This window comes from Rhagoletis zephyria, unplaced genomic scaffold, assembly GCF_001687245.7.
Source record: "Rhagoletis zephyria isolate East Lansing unplaced genomic scaffold, Rhagoletis_zephyria_1.1 Rzeph_scaffold_00441, whole genome shotgun sequence".
NCBI classification, from domain to species: Eukaryota; Metazoa; Arthropoda; class Insecta; order Diptera; family Tephritidae; genus Rhagoletis; species Rhagoletis zephyria.
The window spans coordinates 156,819-180,530 of record NW_016157525.1 but is presented as its reverse complement, the minus strand read 5'-3'; the positions used below and the strand labels follow the sequence as shown (position 1 = coordinate 180,530).

At 35.9% G+C, this 23,712-nt stretch overlaps 1 protein-coding gene across 1 annotated transcript; it reads left to right on the top strand.

Annotated features, from left to right (window-relative positions):
- The first annotated feature begins 827 nt into the window (after positions 1-827).
- LOC108359708 (tigger transposable element-derived protein 2-like) lies at positions 828-14,714 on the top strand. Its single transcript, XM_017611679.1, has 3 exons — positions 828-1,145; positions 14,133-14,621; positions 14,688-14,714. The coding sequence occupies exons 1-3, from the start codon at positions 828-830 to the stop codon at positions 14,712-14,714; spliced, it is 834 nt and encodes a 277-aa protein (XP_017467168.1).
- Positions 14,715-23,712: the final 8,998 nt, after the last annotated feature.

The window sequence follows — 23,712 nt, the reverse complement described above, 5'->3', positions numbered from 1 at the left end:
GGTAAACCCAGGTTGTGCATATTGATAAAAAAAAGTGTATTAATGCATACAGTTTAGCGATGCGGACAACGTCATTATAGCAGTGGAATCAAGCGGAAGGTCTATTTGGCTGGCTTCCACATACATAGCCCATGACGCAGACATACTACCTCCACCACAATCCTTAAGGAGCGCGGTAATGGAGGCTTCTAGACGCGGCACTCCGATGGTCAAAGGAGCAGACGCGAATGCCCATCATCACATACGGGGCAGCTCAGACACAAATGAACGCGGTGAGTCGATATTCGAATTTATTATGTGCAATAACTTACAGGTTAGCAACGTAGGTGATACCCCTACCTTTGCGACGTCTGTTAAAAGGGAGGTCCTTGACATTACATGTGTGAATGAGCAGGGGGAAGAACTCTTGAATGACTGGAGAGTCTCTAAAGACAACTCCTTTTCAGATCACATGTGTGTCGTTTATAACCTATACCTACCAGTAAGAAAACAACAAACGGTCTTAAACCGTAGAAAAACAAATTGGAAAAAGTTTGAAACAACCTTTTTTAATAATATTTCCGACTTCACAAATCAAAAAACTCGGAACATCAACTTGATAACGTTGCAGACCATCTCCATGGTGGTCCACTGAAATTTCAACCCTCAGAAGGGAATGCAGATCAAAATTTAATGAAGCTAAGAGATCCAACTCTTGGAGTGAATTTAAAGACTGGCAACGCCGATTTAAGTATGCAATAAGAGACGTTAAGCGCTCCTCAGGGAGGAACTTCTGCCAGAAGATAGAAATTACTTCGGAGGCCAGCAGATTGCGCCAAATACTATCTATGAGTCCCAGCAATATTAGCTATCTCATGAAGGAGGATGGTGATTGGACAACTAGCAGCGAAGAAACTCTAGAGCTTCTAGTACAGACGCACTTTCCGGGTTGCCTCCACAGTAGAGTCACAAATACCCGTATCATAGGCAACCATGATGACATTCCAGCGAATATCATTACCGAGGGGAACATAAAGCATGGCATTAGCAGCTTCCAACCGTTCAAATCTCCGGGACCAGACGGCATTATTCCCGCTGACCTAGAGCATACAGCAGATATGATTGCACCCATACGACTTAATTATATACCCCACAAATGGGAGGAGGTAAGGGTAGTTTTAATTCACAAGGCAGGGAAAACTACACACACGAGACCAAAGGACTTCAGACCAATTTATCTGTCGTCTTTCGTGCTGAAATCTCTAGAGAGACTAATAGATGGGCATATTAGAGACAAGGTGGGCAGCAAACTTTCGGTAGCCCAACATGCCTATAACAAAGGGAGATCAGTCGAAATAGCGCTCCATTATTTAGTGCACACAATCGAAAGATCACTATATTACAAATAATACACCCTCGTGGCCTTCCTGGACATCGAAGGTGCTTTCAACAATGTATCTCCTGCATCGATTATCTCATGTCTGACAAATCTGGGAGTAAGCAACTCACTAACCTCATTTATTGAACGAATGTTAATCGGTCGAGAAATAAGCGTAGGATTAGGTGAAAAAGTAATAAAAAGGTTCCCCGTCAGGGGTACACCCCAGGGGGGAGTAATATCACCGCTCCTGTGGAACATAGCAGTAGACAGTCTTCTTCGGGAACTTGCAGATATTGGCGGTCAGATAAGTGCATACGCCGACGATATTTTAATAGCTATCTCGGGTAAACATCTCTCAACATTGACAGATCTGATCAACAGATCCCTCAACAAACTATCCCTGTGGTGTAACAGGCGAGGACTGGGAGTGAATCCTGAAAAAACAGACCTTGTGCTATTCACTAGGAAGCACAAAATACCTGATCTCGGGAACATAACTCTAGAGGGCAACATCCTCGCAATAAAAGAAGGGACCAAATATCTAGGTCTCATAGTAGATAGGAAACTAGACTGGGGGCCCAACGTTGCAGATAGAGTGCGAAAGAAAACAGTGGCACTATTTTCCTGCAACAGAGCAATAGGAAAAAGATGGGGGATGAAACCCAAAATAATACATTGGCTATACACGGCGGTGGTTAGGCCAATTCTCTATCACGGTATAGTGGTATGGTGGGACACCCTTGGGAAAGGGGTAAACTTCAAAAAAATGGACAAGGTTCAAAGGCTTTCGTCCACACTCATAACTGGTGCGATGAGAATAACACCATCCAAGGCACTGTAGGCCCTACTGAATTTTCTTCCGGTGGACCTACATGCCAAACAAGTCACAAGTGGTGCGGCAATTCGAATGAACATTCTAAATAAGTGGTCAAATACCAGTCATGGTCACGGTAGAATGCTAATGGATTTTCCGGGGCTTCCCAGACTGGTGGACTATGCACTTCCGGAACCTGCATTCGCTACAGCGTTCGCGACCCTCCTACCCTCAAGGGAAAAGTGGAAGCATGACGTTGCAAGTAGTGGAAAGTCCATCCATGTATACACAGATGGCTCAAAGCTCGAGGGAAGGGTTGGAGGAGGTGTATACTCCCATCACCTGGGAATCTCCCTCAGCTTTCGTCTCCCGGACCACTGTAGCATTTTTCAGGCTGAACTGATGGCAATCGACAGGGCCATGAAACTGGTAAAGTGTGATATGATACCCCAAGTTGATATCTATATCTTCACTGACAGCCAGCACAGTGCTGAGTTACCCACTACTATGCCAAACAATTATGGCCGGTGCTCAGTGCCAAACGCACTGGCCTACTAGTGAGTCTAAACAAGCCCAATATTGGATTATTAGTATCTGTCATAACAGGACACTGCCTAATTGGCAAGCAAGCCTATCGACTTGGCCTACTTTTACATGACTTCTGTAGAAGTTGTCAAGATGAAGAGCAGGAGGAAACGATTCTGCACCTGTTGTGCCAGTGCCCTGCTCTAACTAGACGAAGACTGTCCACTCTAGGTAGGCAACTCTTCGACCACTTGGAGGATCTTAGATGCGTCGAAATCAGGGATGTTCTAAAATTCGTTCAAAGTTCAAAATGGTTTTAGGAGGGATTGGGAGCTGCTGACCCAACATGCGGCATCACAATGGGCCCTGAGCCTAAGTGTGTCTTATAGACGACCACGATAACCTAACCTAACCTACTTTGCTTTTCGAATTTTTGGTTTCACCAATCCATTTTAATTTGTTTTTAATTTTGATGTAAGTGACCTATGCTCTTCACTTAAATAAAAATTAAATCAGAATAACCACTAGGGATGTTAATTTTTCGGCATTTTCCGATCCCGGGATTTTAGGGATGGCGTTGTCACAATCCCGGGATCCCGGTATTAGTGCCGGGATTTAGATATTCATTACTTTTCAACAACTTGAATAGAAAAAATTGCTTCTATATTGTTTGAGAAGCTCTCCTACCCTGAACTCTATACATTAATTAATTAAAATTAATGTGGAGGGTCTTTATTAGAGCAACAGAAGCCAAATCAACCATTTTTAGAATTTTCGTCTGTCTGGCTGTCGGTCTATCTGTCTGTCTGTCTGTATGTTTGCATGCGCATCACTCGATGTATTGCTAGAGGCCTAACTTAAAATATAGAAAGAAAAAAATTAGAGAGTTGCCACCTGTTTAAAAATTGCAGGTTAAGTAAATTGATAAGAAAAAGTGAATATTGCAATTTGGGCGTCAAAAGAAAGAGGTTTAAGAAGCCTTACAACCGAACATATTTTTTGAGGGTTGCCACCTGTTTTAAAATTTTAATTTAATTAAATTTATAAGATAAATTTAATATTGTAATATGGGTATCAAACTGAAGAGGGTTAGGAAATTTTACTGTCGAAAATATTTTTGGAGGAGGGTTGCCATCTGTTTGAAAAATTTCATTGAATTAAATTGATCAAATAAATGAAAGCTATGTATATCTATACCTATAATTAAATTGTACATGCCGATGTCTGTACATTATTTATATTAAAGAAAAACTAAAAAGGGGGTCTTTATTAGAGCTACAGAAGCCAAATTAAAATTTTTTTAAATTTTTGTCTGTCTGTATGTCTTTCTGTATATTTGTGCGCGCATCACTCGAAAACTAATGCATGGAATCGAATTCAGTTTTCACCGATGTATCGCTAGAGGTCTAACTTACAATATAGAAGGAAAAAATTAAAAATTGCCACCTGTTTAAAAATTTCAGTTTAAGTAAATTGGTACGATAAAGTAAATATTGCAATATGGCTGTCAAAAGAAAGAGGTTTACAAAGGCTGAAAATATTTTTGTAGAAGGTTGCCACCTGCTTGAAAACTTTTATTTAGTTTAATTGATAACATAAATTAAATAATGCAATAGTGGCATCAAACTAAATAGATTAGGAAACTTTAATGCCAAAAATATTTTTAAGAGATCTGCCACCTGGTTGACAAATTGTATTAATTTAATAATAATAATAACTAGTATCGCCCAGTTGTCAAAATTCGACATCTTTTTCATACACTTTTGAATATTACCTGTCACCAATACTAACTCCTTTATGCGAATTACTATTTTGAAGTCCACCAGCATAATTTGTAGCGAATTTACAGGACAACTTAAGATCGATCTATGAACGTTAATACGGGATTGATTAGTGCTAATTCTACCAAGTCTCCTCCCAAATTGCTTCAGTAGCTTTTGAAATTACACCGAAAAAGAATCCTCGATTTTCATTTATAAAAAATATGCATATGTATTTGTATGTATAGATGAGATGTTCATCACTGACTAATATGTCAAACATATACCAATTCAGACTGTAAATAAGTTTTTCGATAAGGTATGGAGGTTAAAAACTAAATTGCTCACATCTGCATAAACTCTTTCTTTTTTATCAGAATCGTTAACTGTTGAGAAAGTATCTTGAAGGTTTACAACAAAAGATAATATTTCCTTTTCTAACGGCGGTTTCACACGGGTTTTTGTCAAGACTGGGACAAAGGCCAATATTTTTTCATCACACGACTGGGCTACCAAGTTACACCAAATTTTATGCTACTAATATGTGTTCTAAAAGTGAAACTAATCTGATCATAAATATGATTTTTTAGGATAGCCCTGAATCCCTGCGCCACCTATCGAAAGACAAACACACTGATCCTTCTAAAAACTTTTGCACAAAGCAACAATCATTCAATGCGAATTTAAAATCTGGGAGAAAATGGTTCCCAATTGAATGACTCTTGCGATTTTTAATGTGTATAAATGTAGGTGTATAAAATTACATTACCTTATAATAAGTGGTTCCAGAGATAACCGATATGAGAATTTCAGTTTGCATGGGCGGTGCCATGCCCCCTTTTCCAAAATCGACCACCCTTCGCCATAAGTACGGTATTGACAACATATGTTGCTGTGTCAAATTTCGGGACGTTAGCATAAGCGGTGCCAGAGATAAGCGATGAGAATTTCAGTTTGTATTTGCGGTGCCACGCCCCCTTTACCAAATATCAGGACGTTAGCATAAGCGGTGCCAGAGATAAGCGATATGGGAATTCCAGTTGGTATGGGAGGTGCCACGCCCCCTTTTCCAAAATCTATCAGTCTTCGCCGTAAGTACGGTATTGACAACATATGTTGCTGTGTCAAATTTCAGGACGTTAGCATAAGCGGTGCCAGAGATAAGCGATGAGAATTTCAGTTTGTATTTGCGGTGCCACGCCCCCTTTACCAAATATCAGGACGTTAGCATAAGCGGTTCCAGAGGTAAGCGATATGAGAATTTCAGTTTCTATGGGCGGTGCCACGCCCCCTTTTCCAAAATCTACCATTTTTCGCCCTAAGTACGGTATTGACAACATATGTTGCTGTGTCAAATTTCAGGACGTTAGCATAAGCGGTGCCAGAGATAAGCGATATGGGAATTCCAGTTGGTATGGGAGGTGCCACGCCCCCTTTTCCAAAATCTATCAGTCTTCGCCGTTAGTACGGTATTGACAACATATGTTGCTGTGTCAAATTTCAGGACGTTAGCATGAGCGGTTCTAGAGATAAGCGATTTGAATATTTCAGTTTATATGGGCGGGGGAGGTGCCACTCCCTTTTTTCCAATATTTACCACTTTTTGCCATAAGTACGTTATTGGCAGCATAAATAGCTGTGTCAAAATTCAAGACGTTAGCGTAAGCAGTTCCAGAGATAAGCGATATGAAAATTTCAGTTTTAATGGGAGGTACCACGCCCCCTTTTCCAAAATCTACCACTTTTCGCCGTAAGTACGGTATTGACAACACATGTTGCTGTGTCCAATTTCAGGACGTTAGCATAGGTGGTTGCAGAGATAAGCGATATGAGAATTTTAGTTTGTATGGGAAGTGCCACACCCACTTTTCCAGTACTTACCATTTTTCACCGTAATTAGAGTATTTACAATCTATGCATCTGTGCTAGGTTTCAGTTCCCCTGCATAGTTGGTTTTAGAGATATAGTGGTACCCACATTTTAGTTTATATGTCAGATGCCACGCCCCCTATATATCGGGATTAACATTTCTGGATTAGAGGATGTTATATCCTTTAAATCGGTGTATGTTTCATTGAAATCGATCGAACGGTGCCTTCAAAAAAGGGATTGCAAAATTTTCTTGTGGCGTATTTATATATAAAGAATAGATAGATTGGCGCTTACACAAATGTTAGCGTTTGGCCGAGCTNTTTCAGTTTCTATGGGCGGTGCCACGCCCCCTTTTCCAAAATCTACCATTTTTCGCCCTAAGTACGGTATTGACAACATATGTTGCTGTGTCAAATTTNGCATAGTTGGTTTTAGAGATATAGTGGTACCCACATTTTAGTTTATATGTCAGATGCCACGCCCCCTATATATCGGGATTAACATTTCTGGATTAGAGGAAGTTATATCCTTTAAATCGGTGTATGTTTCATTGAAATCGATCGAACGGTGCCTTCAAAAAAGGGATTGCAAAATTTTCTTGTGGCGTATTTATATATAAAGAATAGATAGATTGGCGCTTACACAAATGTTAGCGTTTGGCCGAGCTTCTCCTCCGACTTGTGGCGCGCGCCTTGATGTTATCACACAAAGCGGAGGGACCTACAGTTTTACACCGACTCCGAACGGCGATTGTATTTTTATGAGAAGCTATTTTTCATGGCAGAAATACACTCGGAGGTTTTTCATTGCCTGCCGAGGCACGACCGCTGTCAAGAAAAAACGTTTTTCTATATTTTTTTGCGATGCTGCTTTGACCAGGGCTTGAACTCAAGTGCTGATGAGTGAAAGCGCGCACTGCTTACCACTACACCACAGCGGCCGACGATTCATTTGTATTCATTTAAATTGGTAAAATAAGTGAAACATTACAATACGGATATCAAACTAAAGAGGTTTAAGAAGCTTACTTTCGAAAATATTTTTGAAGCGGGTTGCCACCTATTTAAAAAATTTAATTCATTTAAATTGCTAAGATAACCTAAATGTTGCTATATGGGTATCAAACGACAGTATTTGAGAATAATAAAGTTGTAACAGGCCGATATCTGTACATAATAGATATTAAAGAAAAATTAATAGGGGGTTTATTAGATCAACAGAAGCCAAATCAACAATTGTTAGAATTTTGGTGTGTCTGTCTGTATGTTTGTAAGCTCATCACGCAAAAATTTATGTGTGGAATTAAATGCAGTTTTCACCGATGTACATATTGCCAGAGGTCTAACTGAAAATGTAGAATCCATTTTTTTTGTCAGCTTATCAGCGATCCTTATTTTTATTTATTTGAATGTATTAACTTTTTCCAGTGCTTCGTTGTTTATATTTAGAGTTGACACCGCACTGGTCTCAAAATTTCGCCTTGATGTAACCACAAACTTAGTTTTAATGACATTCAATTTCAGTGTGTTCAAGCATAACCTATCGCACTTTTTTGAAACTACTGTGTAAAAGGTTTTTCGCTAAAAAAAAATCAAAGCTTTTTGTTGTTTCTGCCAAAAAATTAAGAAATCTGAGACGTCACGGTATTACAATTTCATATAGTTTTCTGTACATTGTATTTCACTACTAAACGGCTCCATCGATTCGGTACATGTTTGGAACAGCACCTTGAAAATAAGTATCCCAATCAAAAATTTACTTGATATGTGGCGCCGTAAAATTTTTATACAGACTAAAAAGTAAAAAACCATTATATCTCTAAAACCAATTACGCTGGGGAACTGACACCTAGCATGGAAGCGTAAATTGCAAATACTCTACTTATGGCGAAAACTGTCAGGCATTGGAAAAGGGTGCGAGGCACCTCCCATACAAACTGAATTTCTCATATAGCTTATCTCTGGAACCGCTTACTCTAACGTCCTGAAATTCGACACAGCTACATATGTTATTAATACCGTACTTATGGCGGTAATTATTGGAAAGGCTGCATCTATATACATTTACGTAAACGCGCAAGTATCACTCGATTGGGAACCATTTTCTCCTAGATTTCTAAATCCCACTGAATTATTGTAATATTGTTTTTAATTTTTGGTAAAACGTAAAATTTGTGAAAATTTTGAAGATTTTTTTTTGTAGTTTAGCACAAAGTTTGAAGTTTTTATGAGATTCGTTATAGACTACATACCTATATACACAAAATGATAGCCGTTTTCGTTGTTCAGACTAAACTCAAAAACTACTGAATAGAGTTCCGTAAAATTGTCGGAGGTTATACCTTACATATATGGTCTTATTATATGCTACTAGAAAACTAGCTAGGTGGTGCTGGAGTAGAGTTATTTATACAAGTCGTATTTATTAACCGATTTCGTTCAAATTTTAAATGTGAGTTATGTACAGGGCGGGTCAATTTTTTTTTCGACATCGTTCCTAGCAGATTCGGATTTTACATAAAATCTAAGAAAAAAAGCCCTTTAGACCATAGCCCAAAATCAGTTTCGAGCCTGCGCAATTTTAAAAGAAAATATCTTTAATTAATACTAAGTCCATAATCAGATTAATATTTACTAAAGTGTTAGGAATTTTTTTTTTTTTGTAATAAAGAGCTGTGCTCCGGAGTTTTGTGATATGGAAAATTCATTTCTGATAGCTATTTTTTATTTAAAAAACCGCAATATGGCGCTTCAAATCAAATCTACTATATATTTGTGGAAGTATGTATGTATGTATGTGCCAGGTTGCAGCCTAAACGGATTGACAGAATTGAATAAAATTTTGCCAAAGTATTGCTATGACTCCTGGACCTATAATAGGGTAAAAAAATTAGAACTCGCCAAGGGGGGAGGGGGATGGGGGATACCTTCCATAATGAAAATTTTAAATCAGCTCTAACTTCGGAATTATATTAATATTTACTAAAGTGTTACGAACGTTATTTTTTTAATACAATAAGAAAAAAATAACTATAATTTAAAGGAGTGACACACAATGGCTAGAGACGTCGCATGTGTGTATTCTTTCATATACATATATATGGGCCGTTCTTACCGTTATATATTTTTCATCCACTCGCTTATTCCTTACCGAATATTTTAAATAAAAATTTAACAAGTTTTAACCGCTGATACAGTACAGGCAGCAGTTTAAAATGGGGAACTGGGTAAACTTAATAAAGAAAACATATTCTCTGGTTAAATTAATAAGCCTGCCCGGATAACACAAAATCCTAAGCTTGATAAACATTTGGTGTTATACAAGTTTTATAAAGCTCTACTCGTATTTAGGAAAAATGCCGAAAAAAAATTCTAAAATTGATTGATTGTTTGATAAAAATAGAGAGGGAGTTATGGCTATGACAATAGAAAGTAGAAAAAATATACCTCGTGTTGAAAGCAAAAAGGATCTAAAACCAAAAAAAAATATAAATACATTGTTAATCATAACAAAATTTATGATTCGAAAAATAATCTTGAAATATTGTAAATATTTTTTTTTTGGTTTTTAAAAGTTAAAGTCTCATTTACTTACAGTAACGAACAAAAGTATTGGCACAGTGAATTTTACGCAATAGAGGCAAAGTATTTTTTAGAACAATTCCAAGTATGCAGTTTAGTAATCCATTCAGTTTTAGTTTATCAAAGTGCAAGTTTGAAGTTGCTTGAAAATCTGAATATAAAATTGCAAATTAGTATGCAGATTTATTGGATTTTCCTGAGTTTTGCACAAAGTTTACACATTTGATTTGTATGTGTTTTGGTATAGTATGAACTATGTTTTTATAAAAAATTATCGGAAATAAATTAAGAACTTTGTATATACTGTGCCAAAACGTTTGTTCGACACTTACATATAAAAAAATACATACAGTAACTTCTCCCGTTACAATAGTAAAAAATATGTAATTTGCTTTGTAGTGCAATCTTGCGGTTCTTTAAATAAAAAATAGATATCAGAAATTAATTTTTCGTATCAATAAGCTCCCAAGCACAGGTTTGTATTAAAAAAAATATATCCGTAACACTTTATTAAATATTAATCTGCATATTTTATCAATTCGTCGGAATATGTTTTTATGTATGTTACCGCGTAACTTTGGACTACGTTATCCGTTTTCTATAATTCTTTTTGAAAGGAAAGGTGGTTCCTCAGAGGTAGTCTCCTACTAATTGAGTGTAGATCCGATAATTGGGCCATGAAGAAAATAACGGTACTTTTAAATTTGTATATGAGAATTGAAGTCGGTTTTGTTTTTTTGTTTAAATTTTACTCCAGTGTCCACAGCTTCTATAAAAGATTCGTAGGCCATATTTTTTTGTTAGTTCAATTGTGGAACATTTGTATGAACTGCTTCGGCTAATACTTCGGCTTTTGTTCTCTTTTTATATCGAGGCTGAGTGCATTGTTCGATGGGGTGATATCATTGCCAAACATGATAGTACTTTGTTTGCCATCAATAAACACTATCTTGACGGAGTTACAGTATTCCACATTGATGCGAGCCTCAAAAGTTTTGAACAATATTTGCGAGTATGGCTTTTAGTTTTTACCGCTCAGGTAGGTGGCAGGCCTATAGAAAATATTTCTTAATCAATAATTTTTCAAATACTTTTCGCTCGACACCTATATTATAATACATACTTTATCTTATTAACTTAATTGAATTAAATTTTCGAAATTGGTGGCAACTCGACTCAAAAATATTTTCAGTAGTAAGCCTTCTTAAACCCTTTTAATTTGATACCCATATTGCAATATTTAATTTATCTTATCAATTTTATTTAACTAAATTTTGAAACAGGTGGCAACCCCCCTCAAAAATATTTTCGCCTGTAAGCCTTCATAACCTCTTTCATTTGACACCCATATTGCAATATCTAATTTATGTCATTAATTTACTTTTACTGAAATTTTTAAACAGGTGGCAACTCTCTATTTTGTTCTCCTTTTAACCATCCGGATATTATAAAAAACAAACCAAAAAAATAAAAATATTCGAATCGGTCAAGCCGTTTTCGAGTCTTAGCGAGGCTAACGGACAGCAATTCATTTTTATATATAAGATATCTTCTTTTAAAAATGCGCAGGCTCGAAATTGACTTTAGAGCTATGGTCTGGAGGAATTTTTTTCTTAGAATTTTATGAAGAATCCGAATATGCTAGGAACAATGTCGAAAAAGTCAGTCCATAAAAATTGACATGCCCTAATGTACATGTATGATGAAAAATTCTTTAGACCCGCTGGAGTCGAGGTTAAAATTCATTTTATAGTAAGCAATGGTTTTGCAGAAAATGGACCCAATGGATGGCGCTGCAGCCGAAATGTATAGAAACCCCATGTGGTTAGTCTGCTTTGGCCCTATGTTTAAGTTATACGAATTTAGTTTCAGATTGCTAAATGAAGGATAGGGTTAGCTATGCATGGAAAGACCACAAAATTGTGTAAGCGCACCTTTGTCTGACTCCATCATGCACCCTAAATGCGATCTTGCATCTACCTAGAAATCAGTTCATAAATTTAACACGAATTGTAAAAGTGGCGAACCAACAAGGAAAGATCATCGTAGGTATATCAATTGCTTCATTTGAACGATATTCAAGAGATCATACGACTAATTTAGCTAATGTACGGGAAAACTTTTCATCCTGTGGGACAGCGAGGATTATTGGCCCCCCTACAACAGAAAACGCACATCTGGGCTCTTGAGTTTCCTCTTAACGACTTTTATTGGTTCAGATCATAGAAAAATATTACACATGCTTAGCAGAGATCTCACAGGTGGAAATAAGACCATCGGCAAAGCTCATGACATCGAAAGGGATAAGTATTCCATATCTATAGCTGGGTGGAAGATCGACCTATCTCGGCAGCCAGTTCGAAAACACCCTATGTCAGAAAAGTTTTCAGCGACGCCCTAATTCAGAATTTTATTGAAAAGCACCCTATCTGGGTGTTTTTGAACTGGCTGCCGAGATAGGTTGATCTTCCACTCAGCCATCGATATGGCATCACAGCGTAACTATTCTTGGCCTATGTATGAGGAGGATAATGCGCTTTAGTGGTTTCAACTTAAACTAAAAATTTTGACTTTAAAGACTATTTTTGCTCTTAAACGCTCCTTTGCCATTGGCCAACGCAAAAGTTCTTATTAGGAGCCGCGAAGCAAGCGGGCATTGGCTAGTAAATAATAAATAAATGGGTTTGAAACCCAATTTTTATTTAAAGTTGTTTTTATTTTTTCTCTTTGACCGCAGGATTTATTTTGAAGGACTTTGTAATTTCAAAGAAATGATTAATTCTAAAAAATAATAAAATAAATTCAATGCAATGTAGAATAAAAATATGGGTAACAAATGCAATAGGAAATTTCTTTAGAATTTAAAAAAATTAAATTTTTTGGATTCACAAGGACGAATAGGTAATTTTTATGATAAAGTTAGAAGAACGAAATTCGAGGATGATATCGAGTTTATATAAGCTCTTAACATACAGGGTGTCACAGAAGTAACCTGCCAACTTTAGGGGAAGGTAGGTGGGGGGGTGAGCTCCCTGATAAACAAAAACTTTTCAGGTAAAAGTGTCACCGTTTTTGGAATATTTAAATTTTTTTGAATTTAAAAAAAAATCGTGCCTTTTCATGTATATTCTTTAACTGCATCTACAAACCAGGCTATACTTAGTAAATTGTTTATGTAAAATACTTCCAGATAGTTTCTTCTCCATATTCAAATGCAATGTAGTAAAAATATATTAAGGAACCATTATAAAATGAGGACTATTTTGGGATTTTTAACTTTTTGATATTTTGTTCCCCAACTTTGACATTACATAAAAAAAATGCTCAGGGAGCTCACCACCCCACTTGCCTTCTCCTCAAGTTTAGCAGGTTACTTCTGGGACACCCTGTATAATATTTTTCAAAAACAAATATTGCGAAATTTGAAGGATAAACTTTTTAAATGACATTTTCAATACTTACAAGCCCTTCTGCACTAGAAACTTGAATCTGTTTTAATTCTATAGGATTTCCTCATTAATTTTGTACCCATACTTCTTCTCTAAGCACATTTCTCTGAATTTTTTAAATCATTTTTAAATTACTGACGTCAGAGTGAAAAACTAAAAACGCAATTTTACTATATTTGGCCCATGGTTTCGCGAATATATTGATACAGTCGTGTCTCTATATAGCGAACGCCCGCTATAGTGAACTCCTCGATATAGTGAACACCAAAATATTTACACAGAGTACTCTAAATAGTGAACAATCGAAAACCTCTAAATAGTGAACAAAATTTTAAAAGCAACGGCAAGCATAAATTGACAAAAAAATACCAAATTTAACCGGAAATGAAAGCGGTTATTCCCTGAAATTTATCACTTTATGTTTATTACTAGAAAAGCTGCTACTATTTGATGCTAATGTTTATTTGGTTCTTGTCGAGTTCCAACCGCTTGTGAGTGAATGTGCGCTGTTTTACGTGTTTTTTTTTTATTTTTTTGTGTGCTAATAAATTTAGCATTTAAATAATTTTTAAGTGTTATCATGTCTGCGAGGAAATTCCTTTCGTTGAAGCAAAAATCTGAAATTGTTGAAAAAATCGGAAATTTATGGTGTAACTGCAGACATCTTCATAGAATGGTGACACCATTGCTTCGTCCCTCGCGTTCATGAGTAATACATTTAAAATTCCTAACAGTTTTACCGAGTATTTTTTCGTTTTTAATTGTTATTAGGTTCAAAATTATTTGCTACAAAAGGGTTTACCAACCAAAGCTATCCTATTGCTTGATAACGCCCCTAGCCATCCGCCAGAAGATGAACTTAAAATTGCTGATGGCTCAATATTCGTGGTTTATAAGCCTCCAAATTTAACGCCTTTTATTCAGCATATGGATCAAAATGTGATTCGCTTAACTAAGCTGTACTACAAAAAACATCTGCTGTTATTAGCTGTAGGAAAAGATGACATCACACAATTTTTAAAAACTTTAACTTTTGAAGATGCTGTATCATTTTTAATGTTTGTTTGGAATCAGCTGAAGGCACGTGTAACAGCGAAATGTTGGAAGCCTTTATTAGAATGTTTCAATGCCACAGAGCCAAATGAAAGCGAGGATGAAGACGATGATGTTCCTCTGAGCTTACTTCGCCAAAAAATATTGCAGGAAAAATATAAAGAAATCGATGATATACCGGGTCTGCTGCAAGTTGTAATACCGAAGGTAATTTTATTGACCCTATTGACATTCACCTGCCCATTTCGTTTTTATGTACTTAAATTGTCTTAGGAAACCTACACTGAAAATGATATCTAAACTTGGAATACAATCGAAGACGACGAACCAATTAGAGAAAGATGCCGAGGATACTGCAGAGGCTGGTGATGATGACCAAGGCGAAGGACAGATCGGAAGTCCTATAAAAGCCACTGAAGCTATTAAAAACTGACTGCGCTGGCATAATAGTATTGAGAACTCTACGTGAAAAGCGGCCCAAAAGTCAATTTCCTCATGCATGAAGCAAACATCTATTCGCGAATTCTTTTAATAAACATTCATATGTCCATTTATATTTTCCTAAGTATACATTTATTCCAAAGATCTGTTGCACTTACATACACAAACATGAATTTTGAGCAAACAAAACAAGTTTTTGAACAAAATAAGTCAACCTTAATATGGTGAACAACCTGGATGCTGTGAACAGGTCATGCAAAAATTAGTTCACTATATCCAGACACGACTGTATTTGTGTTTAAAATTTATGTTATATGAGCTAGAAATTTAAAAAAAAATATTAATTATTAAATAAAAAAAAAAATTTTGCCAATACTGGTCAAGAAAAGAAGTTTCTATTCCATCAGTGCAAATTACAAACCCCGAAAATCCCGGGATTACTTGCCATTTTCGAGACCTTAAAAAGTCCCGGATCCCGGGATCCCGGGATTAACATTCCTAATAACCACGCTCAGAGGTGTTACACGTTTAATCACCTGATCATTGTGTATCTGCTGCTTACTTGTATACCAGCCCTGCTTTTACAACACAGCGTGTCAAAGCTTTCAAAAGCTCTCAGTACATATGAAAGCTTTCGCTGGCCTAGTCTGTTTTACAACCACTTTTTACTCACTTAAATAAATAGCTTATTGAAACTGAAAATAATTTAAATGAGAATTAAATAAAAAATTTAATTTAAGTTAATTTCCAATTAAATGAGTTTGGTGAAATAAATTTTAAAGAACATAGTTAAGCTGTTAGTAGATAAGTGCATCAAGTACGAACATGAGGGTTGTTTTGAAAAAAAAAATGGAGGATTCAGGAACTAAAGCATTGTTCACTTAAAATTGGTACGCGTTCCAGCAATTCCTATACGGCAATTGTTTGAATATATTAAAAAGTTGCAATGCAGATCGTTAGACAATAGATCTACCATTATGAGGTTGAAATTTCATAGTACTGGCTTTTAATTTGACAGTTTTATTCGCGTTGGAAGTGGCTGCTCAAAAAATAACGTTGAAAGAATNAAAACTTCTAATTTTCCTCCAAAAATCAATGAATGGATTCCTTCTGCTTAAACTAACAGAGTAAGCTAATCATCAAAAAAAAAATCATTTCGCACCAGCTTAAGGATAAGGCTCTTTACCTCAATTATAAAAAAAAACAGGTTATCAGAAGAAGATCGCGCGAGAGAATTGGAAAACGATTATCCACAGTTCAGCGAATGAAAGCTATGGTNCGAGAGAATTGGAAAACGATTATCCACAGTTCAGCGAATGGAAGCTATGGTAAGATTTAAACCTTATCGAGTTATAATATATATAATTCTGTTAGATTAAATTAGTTTTATAACAAAAACCTCACCCGTTTACTTTACCCCAATGTTCACACCAAATGTGGTATTTTTTTAGTAATGACTAAAAACGTGTTTAAAACTTGACTTCGGTCAACTCCCACGTTAAAAGTTTTAAGCTAAAAAGAAACAGGGTGATATCCTCTTAAAACTAAATTTGTAGAAGTTGACACAGTTGTCAAAGGGATATGAAATGACGAGAGAATCGAAACAGTCTCATTAAAACTCGATCAGACTCCACAAGTATGATCCCAGAAATATGCTGGAAGGAGCCCATGCAAAAAGTGTTAAGCCATTGTATCATCTACTTTAGACCTTCAGTAAAGTTTTGGTTGATTTTAATGAAAATTAATTATTCACAGGTAACTTTAAATCGGTTTGAAGCCAAAGATGTGGATAAAGTTCTGGAACTCATCAATTTACGAATATGTCCTATTTACGTCAAATCAAAAAATACACGGCATTTATTCAAAACAAAATTAGTAGAGATGCGCGAACTATGAAAAAACATAAACTAAAGATAGTTTAGTGGAACAAGTTGACTACTCAAGTCTCTAGAACGGATGTTCAGAAAAAGAAGTTGACACAGTTGTCAAAGGGATATGAAATGACGAGAGAATCGAAGCAGTCTCATTAAAACTCGATCAGACTCCACAAGTATGATCCCAGAAATATGCTGGAAGGAGCCCTTGCACAAAGTGTTAAGCCAATGTATCATCTACTTTAGACCTTCAGTAAAGTTTTGGTTGGTTTTAATGAAAATTAATTATTCACAGGTAACTTTAAATCGGTTTGAAGCCAAAGATATGAATAAAGTTCTGGAACTCATCAATTTACGAATATGTCCTATTTACGTCAAATCAAAAAATACACGGCATTTATTTAAAACAAACTTAGTAGAGATGCGCGAACTATGAAAAAACATAAACTAAAGATAGTTTAGTAGAACAAGTTGACTACTCAAGTCTCTAGAACGTATGTTCAGAAAGATTTATCATTATCAAAGAAATTGTCTGTTATTGGTTTATCCAAGCAAAATATGAAACTTTCGCTAATATCTATCTAAATATAGCGGAATGTTTTCTCTTTATTTTAACATATTAAATATTTTTTTCTGAAAACCTCTTAAAAAGATATAACCCATTTTATGCGTACCGATTTTGAGTGAACAATGCTTTATACAGAACCTATTTTTATGTTGCACTCGACCATAGCTACAACCTACACTAATAAATTTTGTTTCGAGTGCATTTCATGTTTTTTTTGTAGCACCGTGTTATTAAATTTGACCGAAAAAATAAAAATCAAGTAATAGCCCGAAAATAATGAAAACGACGGACCACAGCTGGCAAATTATTTTAACACGTACTCTTATGTAGATAATTATTTTGGCGACGACCGGCCTACACGACGACTGTGGTTGTGGCCAGATTAAATCTACTAGTATCGCCCAGTTGTCGAAATTCGACATCCTTTTTCATACACTTTTGAATTTTACCTGTCACCAATACTAACACCTTAATGCGAATTACTATTTTGAAGTCCACCAGCATAATTAATAGCGAATTTACATTAAAAATTAATATCGAATTATGAACGTTAATACCAGATTGATTAATGCTAATTCTACCAAGTCTCCTCCAAATTTCTTCAGTAGCTTTTGAAAATAGACCGAAAAAGGAGCCTCAATTTTCATTTATAGAAAAAAGTATAGGTATTTGTAAATATATATAGATGAGATGTTCATCACTGACTAATATGTCAAACATATACCAATTCAGACTGTAAATAAGTTTTTCCATTATATTTGTCTGAGAGCCTCTTGGAGGTTAAAAACTAAATTGCCCACATCTACATAAAATCTTTCTTTTTTTCATCAGAATCATTAACGGTTCGCCGAGAAAAAAAAACTGTACATCTAACAATTTTATATGTATTTGGAACAACTTTTATTGGTTAAATCGTACCCAACAACTACTTGCATTTGAAGCAAGAGCCAAAGACTGTTGATTTTTTAACTTAATTAGTACTTAACACAAACATTTTTAGATTAAGTGTATAAATTGTTGTTTTAAATAATTTTAATTTGAGTTAACAGTGGAGGTCGTTGCTAGAAAAATATGAAGCAGTTGAATTAAAACTTGGACTTTGAGGCCCCAACGACGAACACTTTTGGCGGAAAGAACTTACGTATTTTTATTCAAATACTAATTTGTTAGGAAAAAGTGAAAATTGTTGGAAAAAAGGTGGAATCTTTCTGGCTTACGTTTTAACGTAAACTCAATTGATTGGTTTTGGTTTGAAAGAACTTTTTATTTAAACGTGTTAAGTATATATGTATGTATACAATATAATAAAGTAAACATTGTAAGTCTATTTTATACATATTTGGAAATTAGAAAATAATTATCGCAATAAAAACTGATAAGTTATTGGAGTTTTATGTTCCTCATTCTAATGAAAAACTAAATTATTTTACAGCGTGAAAAAGTTAACACAAATAGAGCAAATAAGAGCACTGGTGGAATAAGTACTTCTCACTGACCATTATTTAGTTTAGAAAAAATATTTTGTAATTTTGGAATTTTCTCTTCAGAAGAGACTTCAAATATAAGTTCTTGTAAAAAAATCTACACACATTTGCTCTTTTCTGGATATTCTAAATTAAATATGAAACATATTTTTATTACCAGGTCCAGGGCGCGAAGTAAGGTTGGTACCTTGTAATGTAGGCCATCCAAATAGACGTAAAACTCTGACAGATTTTCGACTGAATCACCAATAACAAAAACTTTGGGGCTGTAGTGTTAACTTTTCTTGGATGGCACAGTCCTTCATTTCCTCTTCTTTTTGTTTGATATTATTTAGATTTAATAAATATACTATCATGTCGTTTTGAGCGTCAGATATTGATGGCTTGGATATCTTACTGATTCGCGGAGGTAATATTATTGAGTGAAGTAGATTGAACAAATAAAAGTGCTTTGAATCTAGGAAATAATACGATGTAATATTTATTAAGGACATGATAATATGAAGCTTTTCAATACTTACTTATAATGATATCTTTTGACTGCGATGACGGTCCTGCTGTTAAAAATTTCATCAATATCGTGAGTGTGCATCATTTTTAATATCTCCACGGATTTAATTGAACACTCAGACAAAATTTGTATGGCGTCGCTAGATAATCCCCATTCCAAGTATATCATTTACAAGTTCAACATAAGATACTGGAATCTGCTGACTCTCACACAAATTTCTTCGAGCACATTTATAATATTCATATCCATATTTCTAAACTTGAAAGGAACGTCTGCTTCGTAAAACAATTGCCACAGAAATGACGCGGCTTTAATTTTCTCAACAAGTTCTGCGGTAATTTCAATTACGAATAACGTTGTCACAAAAATTTTACTTTTAGAAGTACCGATAATTCTTGTAAATTTCGTTGTTGGCGCAAAGATTTACTTTTAAATCAACAGCGTGGCTTTTGGAACTGAAATTCAACAGCGAAAATTTTTAATCCAACCACTTTACATTTGTTGTCAACAGTTTTACTTTTGTTTATTTTTAACAGCGTGTCAACTGTTATGCGAAGAGCGGCGCTGTTAGTTCAACAATGAGACAATTTTTGAAATAAACATGATATTCTTGTATTAAAGATTTTCTTGTTCCGGAAAGTACTTTTTCCTTGTTTTTTTCTCTCGGTGTTGAGAACGTATCTTGGAGGTTTACAACAAAAGATAATATTTCCTTCTCTAACAGCGGTTTCACACGGGTTTTTATCAACACTGGGCCAGAGCCCAATATTTTTTCATCACACGATTGGGCTACCAAGTTATACCAAGTTTTATATTACTAATATGTGTTCTAAAAGTGAAACAAATCTGATCAACAATATAATTTTTAGGATAGCTCTCGATCCCTGCGCCACCTATCGGAAGACAAACACACTGATCCTTCTAAAAACTTTTGCACCAAACAACAATCATTCAATGTGATTTTTAAATCGGGGAGAAAATGCTTCCCAATTTAATGATTCTTGCAATCGCAACATGTGTATAAATGTAGGTGAATAAAATTCCATTACATTATAATAAGTGGTTCCAGAGATAACCGTTATGAGATTTTCCGCTTGTATGGGCGGTGCCACGACCCCTTTTCCTAAATCTACCATATTTCTCCGTAAGTACGATATTGACAACATATGTTGCTGTGTCAAATTTCAGAACGTTAGCATAGGCGGCTCCAGAGATAAACGATATGAAAATTTCAGTTTGTATGGGCGATGCCACACCCCCTTTCCCATTATCTACCACGTTTCGCCATAAGTACGTTATTGATATCATAAATAGCTGCGTCAAATTTCAGGACGTTAGCATAAGTGGTTCCAGCGATACGCGATATTAGAATTTCACTTTGTATGGACGGTGCCACGCCCCTTTTTCCAAAATCTACCTCTTTTCGCCGTAAGTACGGTATTGACAATACATGTTGCTGTGTCAAATTTCGGGACGTTAGCATAAGCGGTTCCATAGATAAGCGATATAAGAATTTCAGTTTTTATGAGCTGTACCACACCCCCTTTTCCGAAATCTACCACTTTTCGCCCTAAGTACGGTATTGACTACATATGTTGCTGTGTCCAATTTAGGGACGTTAGCTTAAGCNGTTATGCGAAGAGCGGCGCTGTTAGTTCAACAATGAGACAATTTTTGAAATAAACATGATATTCTTGTATTAAAGATTTTCTTGTTCCGGAAAGTACTTTTTCCTTGTTTTTTTCTCTCGGTGTTGAGAACGTATCTTGGAGGTTTACAACAAAAGATAATATTTCCTTCTCTAACAGCGGTTTCACACGGGTTTTTATCAACACTGGGCCAGAGCCCAATATTTTTTCATCACACGATTGGGCTACCAAGTTATACCAAGTTTTATATTACTAATATGTGTTCTAAAAGTGAAACAAATCTGATCAACAATATAATTTTTAGGATAGCTCTCGATCCCTGCGTCACCTATCGGAAGACAAACACACTGATCCTTCTAAAAACTTTTGCACCAAACAACAATCATTCAATGTGATTTTTAAATCGGGGAGAAAATGCTTCCCAATTTAATGATTCTTGCAATCGCAACATGTGTATAAATGTAGGTGAATAAAATTCCATTACATTATAATAAGTGGTTCCAGAGATAACCGTTATGAGATTTTCCGCTTGTATGGGCGGTGCCACGACCCCTTTTCCTAAATCTACCATATTTCTCCGTAAGTACGATATTGACAACATATGTTGCTGTGTCAAATTTCAGAACGTTAGCATAGGCGGCTCCAGAGATAAACGATATGAAAATTTCAGTTTGTATGGGCGATGCCACACCCCCTTTCCCATTATCTACCACGTTTCTCCATAAGTACGTTATTGATATCATAAATAGCTGCGTCAAATTTCAGGACGTTAGCATAAGTGGTTCCAGCGATACGCGATATTAGAATTTCACTTTGTATGGACGGTGCCACGCCCCTTTTTCCAAAATCTACCTCTTTTCGCCGTAAGTACGGTATTGACAATACATGTTGCTGTGTCAAATTTCGGGACGTTAGCATAAGCGGTTCCATAGATAAGCGATATAAGAATTTCAGTTTTTATGAGCTGTACCACACCCCCTTTTCCGAAATCTACCACTTTTCGCCGTAAGTACGGTATTGACTACATATGTTGCTGTGTCCAATTTAGGGACGTTAGCTTAAGCGGTTCCAGAGATAAGCGATACAAGAATTTCAGTTTGTATGGGAAGTTCCACGCCCTCTTTCCCAGTACCTACAATTTTTCAACCTAAGTAGGGTATTTACAACCTATGCATCTGTGATAAGTAAAGTAAAAAGTAAGTAAGTAAAAGGGATTGCAAAATTTTCTTGTGGCGTATTTATATATAGNAGACAAACACACTGATCCTTCTAAAAACTTTTGCACCAAACAACAATCATTCAATGTGATTTTTAAATCGGGGAGAAAATGGTTCCCAATTTAATGATTCTTGCAATCGCAACATGTGTATAAATGTAGGTGAATAAAATTCCATTACATTATAATAAGTGGTTCCAGAGATAACCGTTATGAGATTTTCCGCTTGTATGGGCGGTGCCACGACCCCTTTTCCTAAATCTACCATATTTCTCCGTAAGTACGATATTGACAACATATGTTGCTGTGTCAAATTTCAGAACGTTAGCATAGGCGGCTCCAGAGATAAACGATATGAAAATTTCAGTTTGTATGGGCGATGCCACACCCCCTTTCCCATTATCTACCACGTTTCGCCATAAGTACGTTATTGATATCATAAATAGCTGCGTCAAATTTCAGGACGTTAGCATAAGTGGTTCCAGCGATACGCGATATTAGAATTTCACTTTGTATGGACGGTGCCACGCCCCTTTTTCCAAAATCTACCTCTTTTCGCCGTAAGTACGGTATTGACAATACATGTTGCTGTGTCAAATTTCGGGACGTTAGCATAAGCGGTTCCATAGATAAGCGATATAAGAATTTCAGTTTTTATGAGCTGTACCACACCCCCTTTTCCGAAATCTACCACTTTTCGCCGTAAGTACGGTATTGACTACATATGTTGCTGTGTCCAATTTAGGGACGTTAGCTTAAGCGGTTCCAGAGATAAGCGATATAAGAATTTCAGTTTTTATGAGCTGTACCACACCCCCTTTTCCGAAATCTACCACTTTTCGCCGTAAGTACGGTATTGACTACATATGTTGCTGTGTCCAATTTAGGGACGTTAGCTTAAGCGGTTCCAGAGATAAGCGATACAAGAATTTCAGTTTGTATGGGAAGTTCCACGCCCTCTTTCCCAGTACCTACAATTTTTCAACCTAAGTAGGGTATTTACAACCTATGCATCTGTGATAAGTAAAGTAAAAAGTAAGTAAGTAAAAGGGATTGCAAAATTTTCTTGTGGCGTATTTATATATAGATTTCTATTTTTCCAGCGACAGATAAGGTTCTTCCTATTCTTTTATGTCAAACTCATAGAAATTCATGATGTCGCTGCCGCGTTCAAAAAAATCATGTCGTCATAGACGAAGCGTTGTCAGAACTTAATAATAATTTCCTTTGCGCGAAAAAATAAAACTCCAAAGTTAATTATTATTCTTTAGTCTTTATTGGTTAGACTCAAAAAATAAAAATCATTGTAAAATACAGTAGGACGTATGGACACAAATACGTTAGTATAGTTAAAATTGTTTTACGACTATTAAAACTTGCTTGCCCTATCTGCTCAGCAGCTAAATGTTGCCTGGCAAGCAAAGCAAATAAATATTTTTTCTTGCCGTGCAAAGAAAGCTTTTGTACTTCGGTGTGAGACTGTCAGTGAGAAAGCTCAAAACTCTTTTGTAAAAGCTCGCACACTGTACTGATGAGTTGGTCGTAGCTGCTTTAG

What these genes read in the sequence shown, in the direction of transcription:
- LOC108359708 (XM_017611679.1), top strand. Translation starts at nt 828, where the DNA reads ATGAGTCCCAGCAATATTAGCTATCTCATGAAGGAGGATGGTGATTGG. An exon ending in TACCCCACAAATGGGAGGAG is followed by an intron (nt 1,146 to 14,132) that starts GTAAGGGTAGTT and finishes AATTGTTATTAG; the next exon opens with GTTCAAAATTATTTGCTACA. An exon ending in TGCAAGTTGTAATACCGAAG is followed by an intron (nt 14,622 to 14,687) that starts GTAATTTTATTG and finishes AAATTGTCTTAG; the next exon opens with GAAACCTACACTGAAAATGA.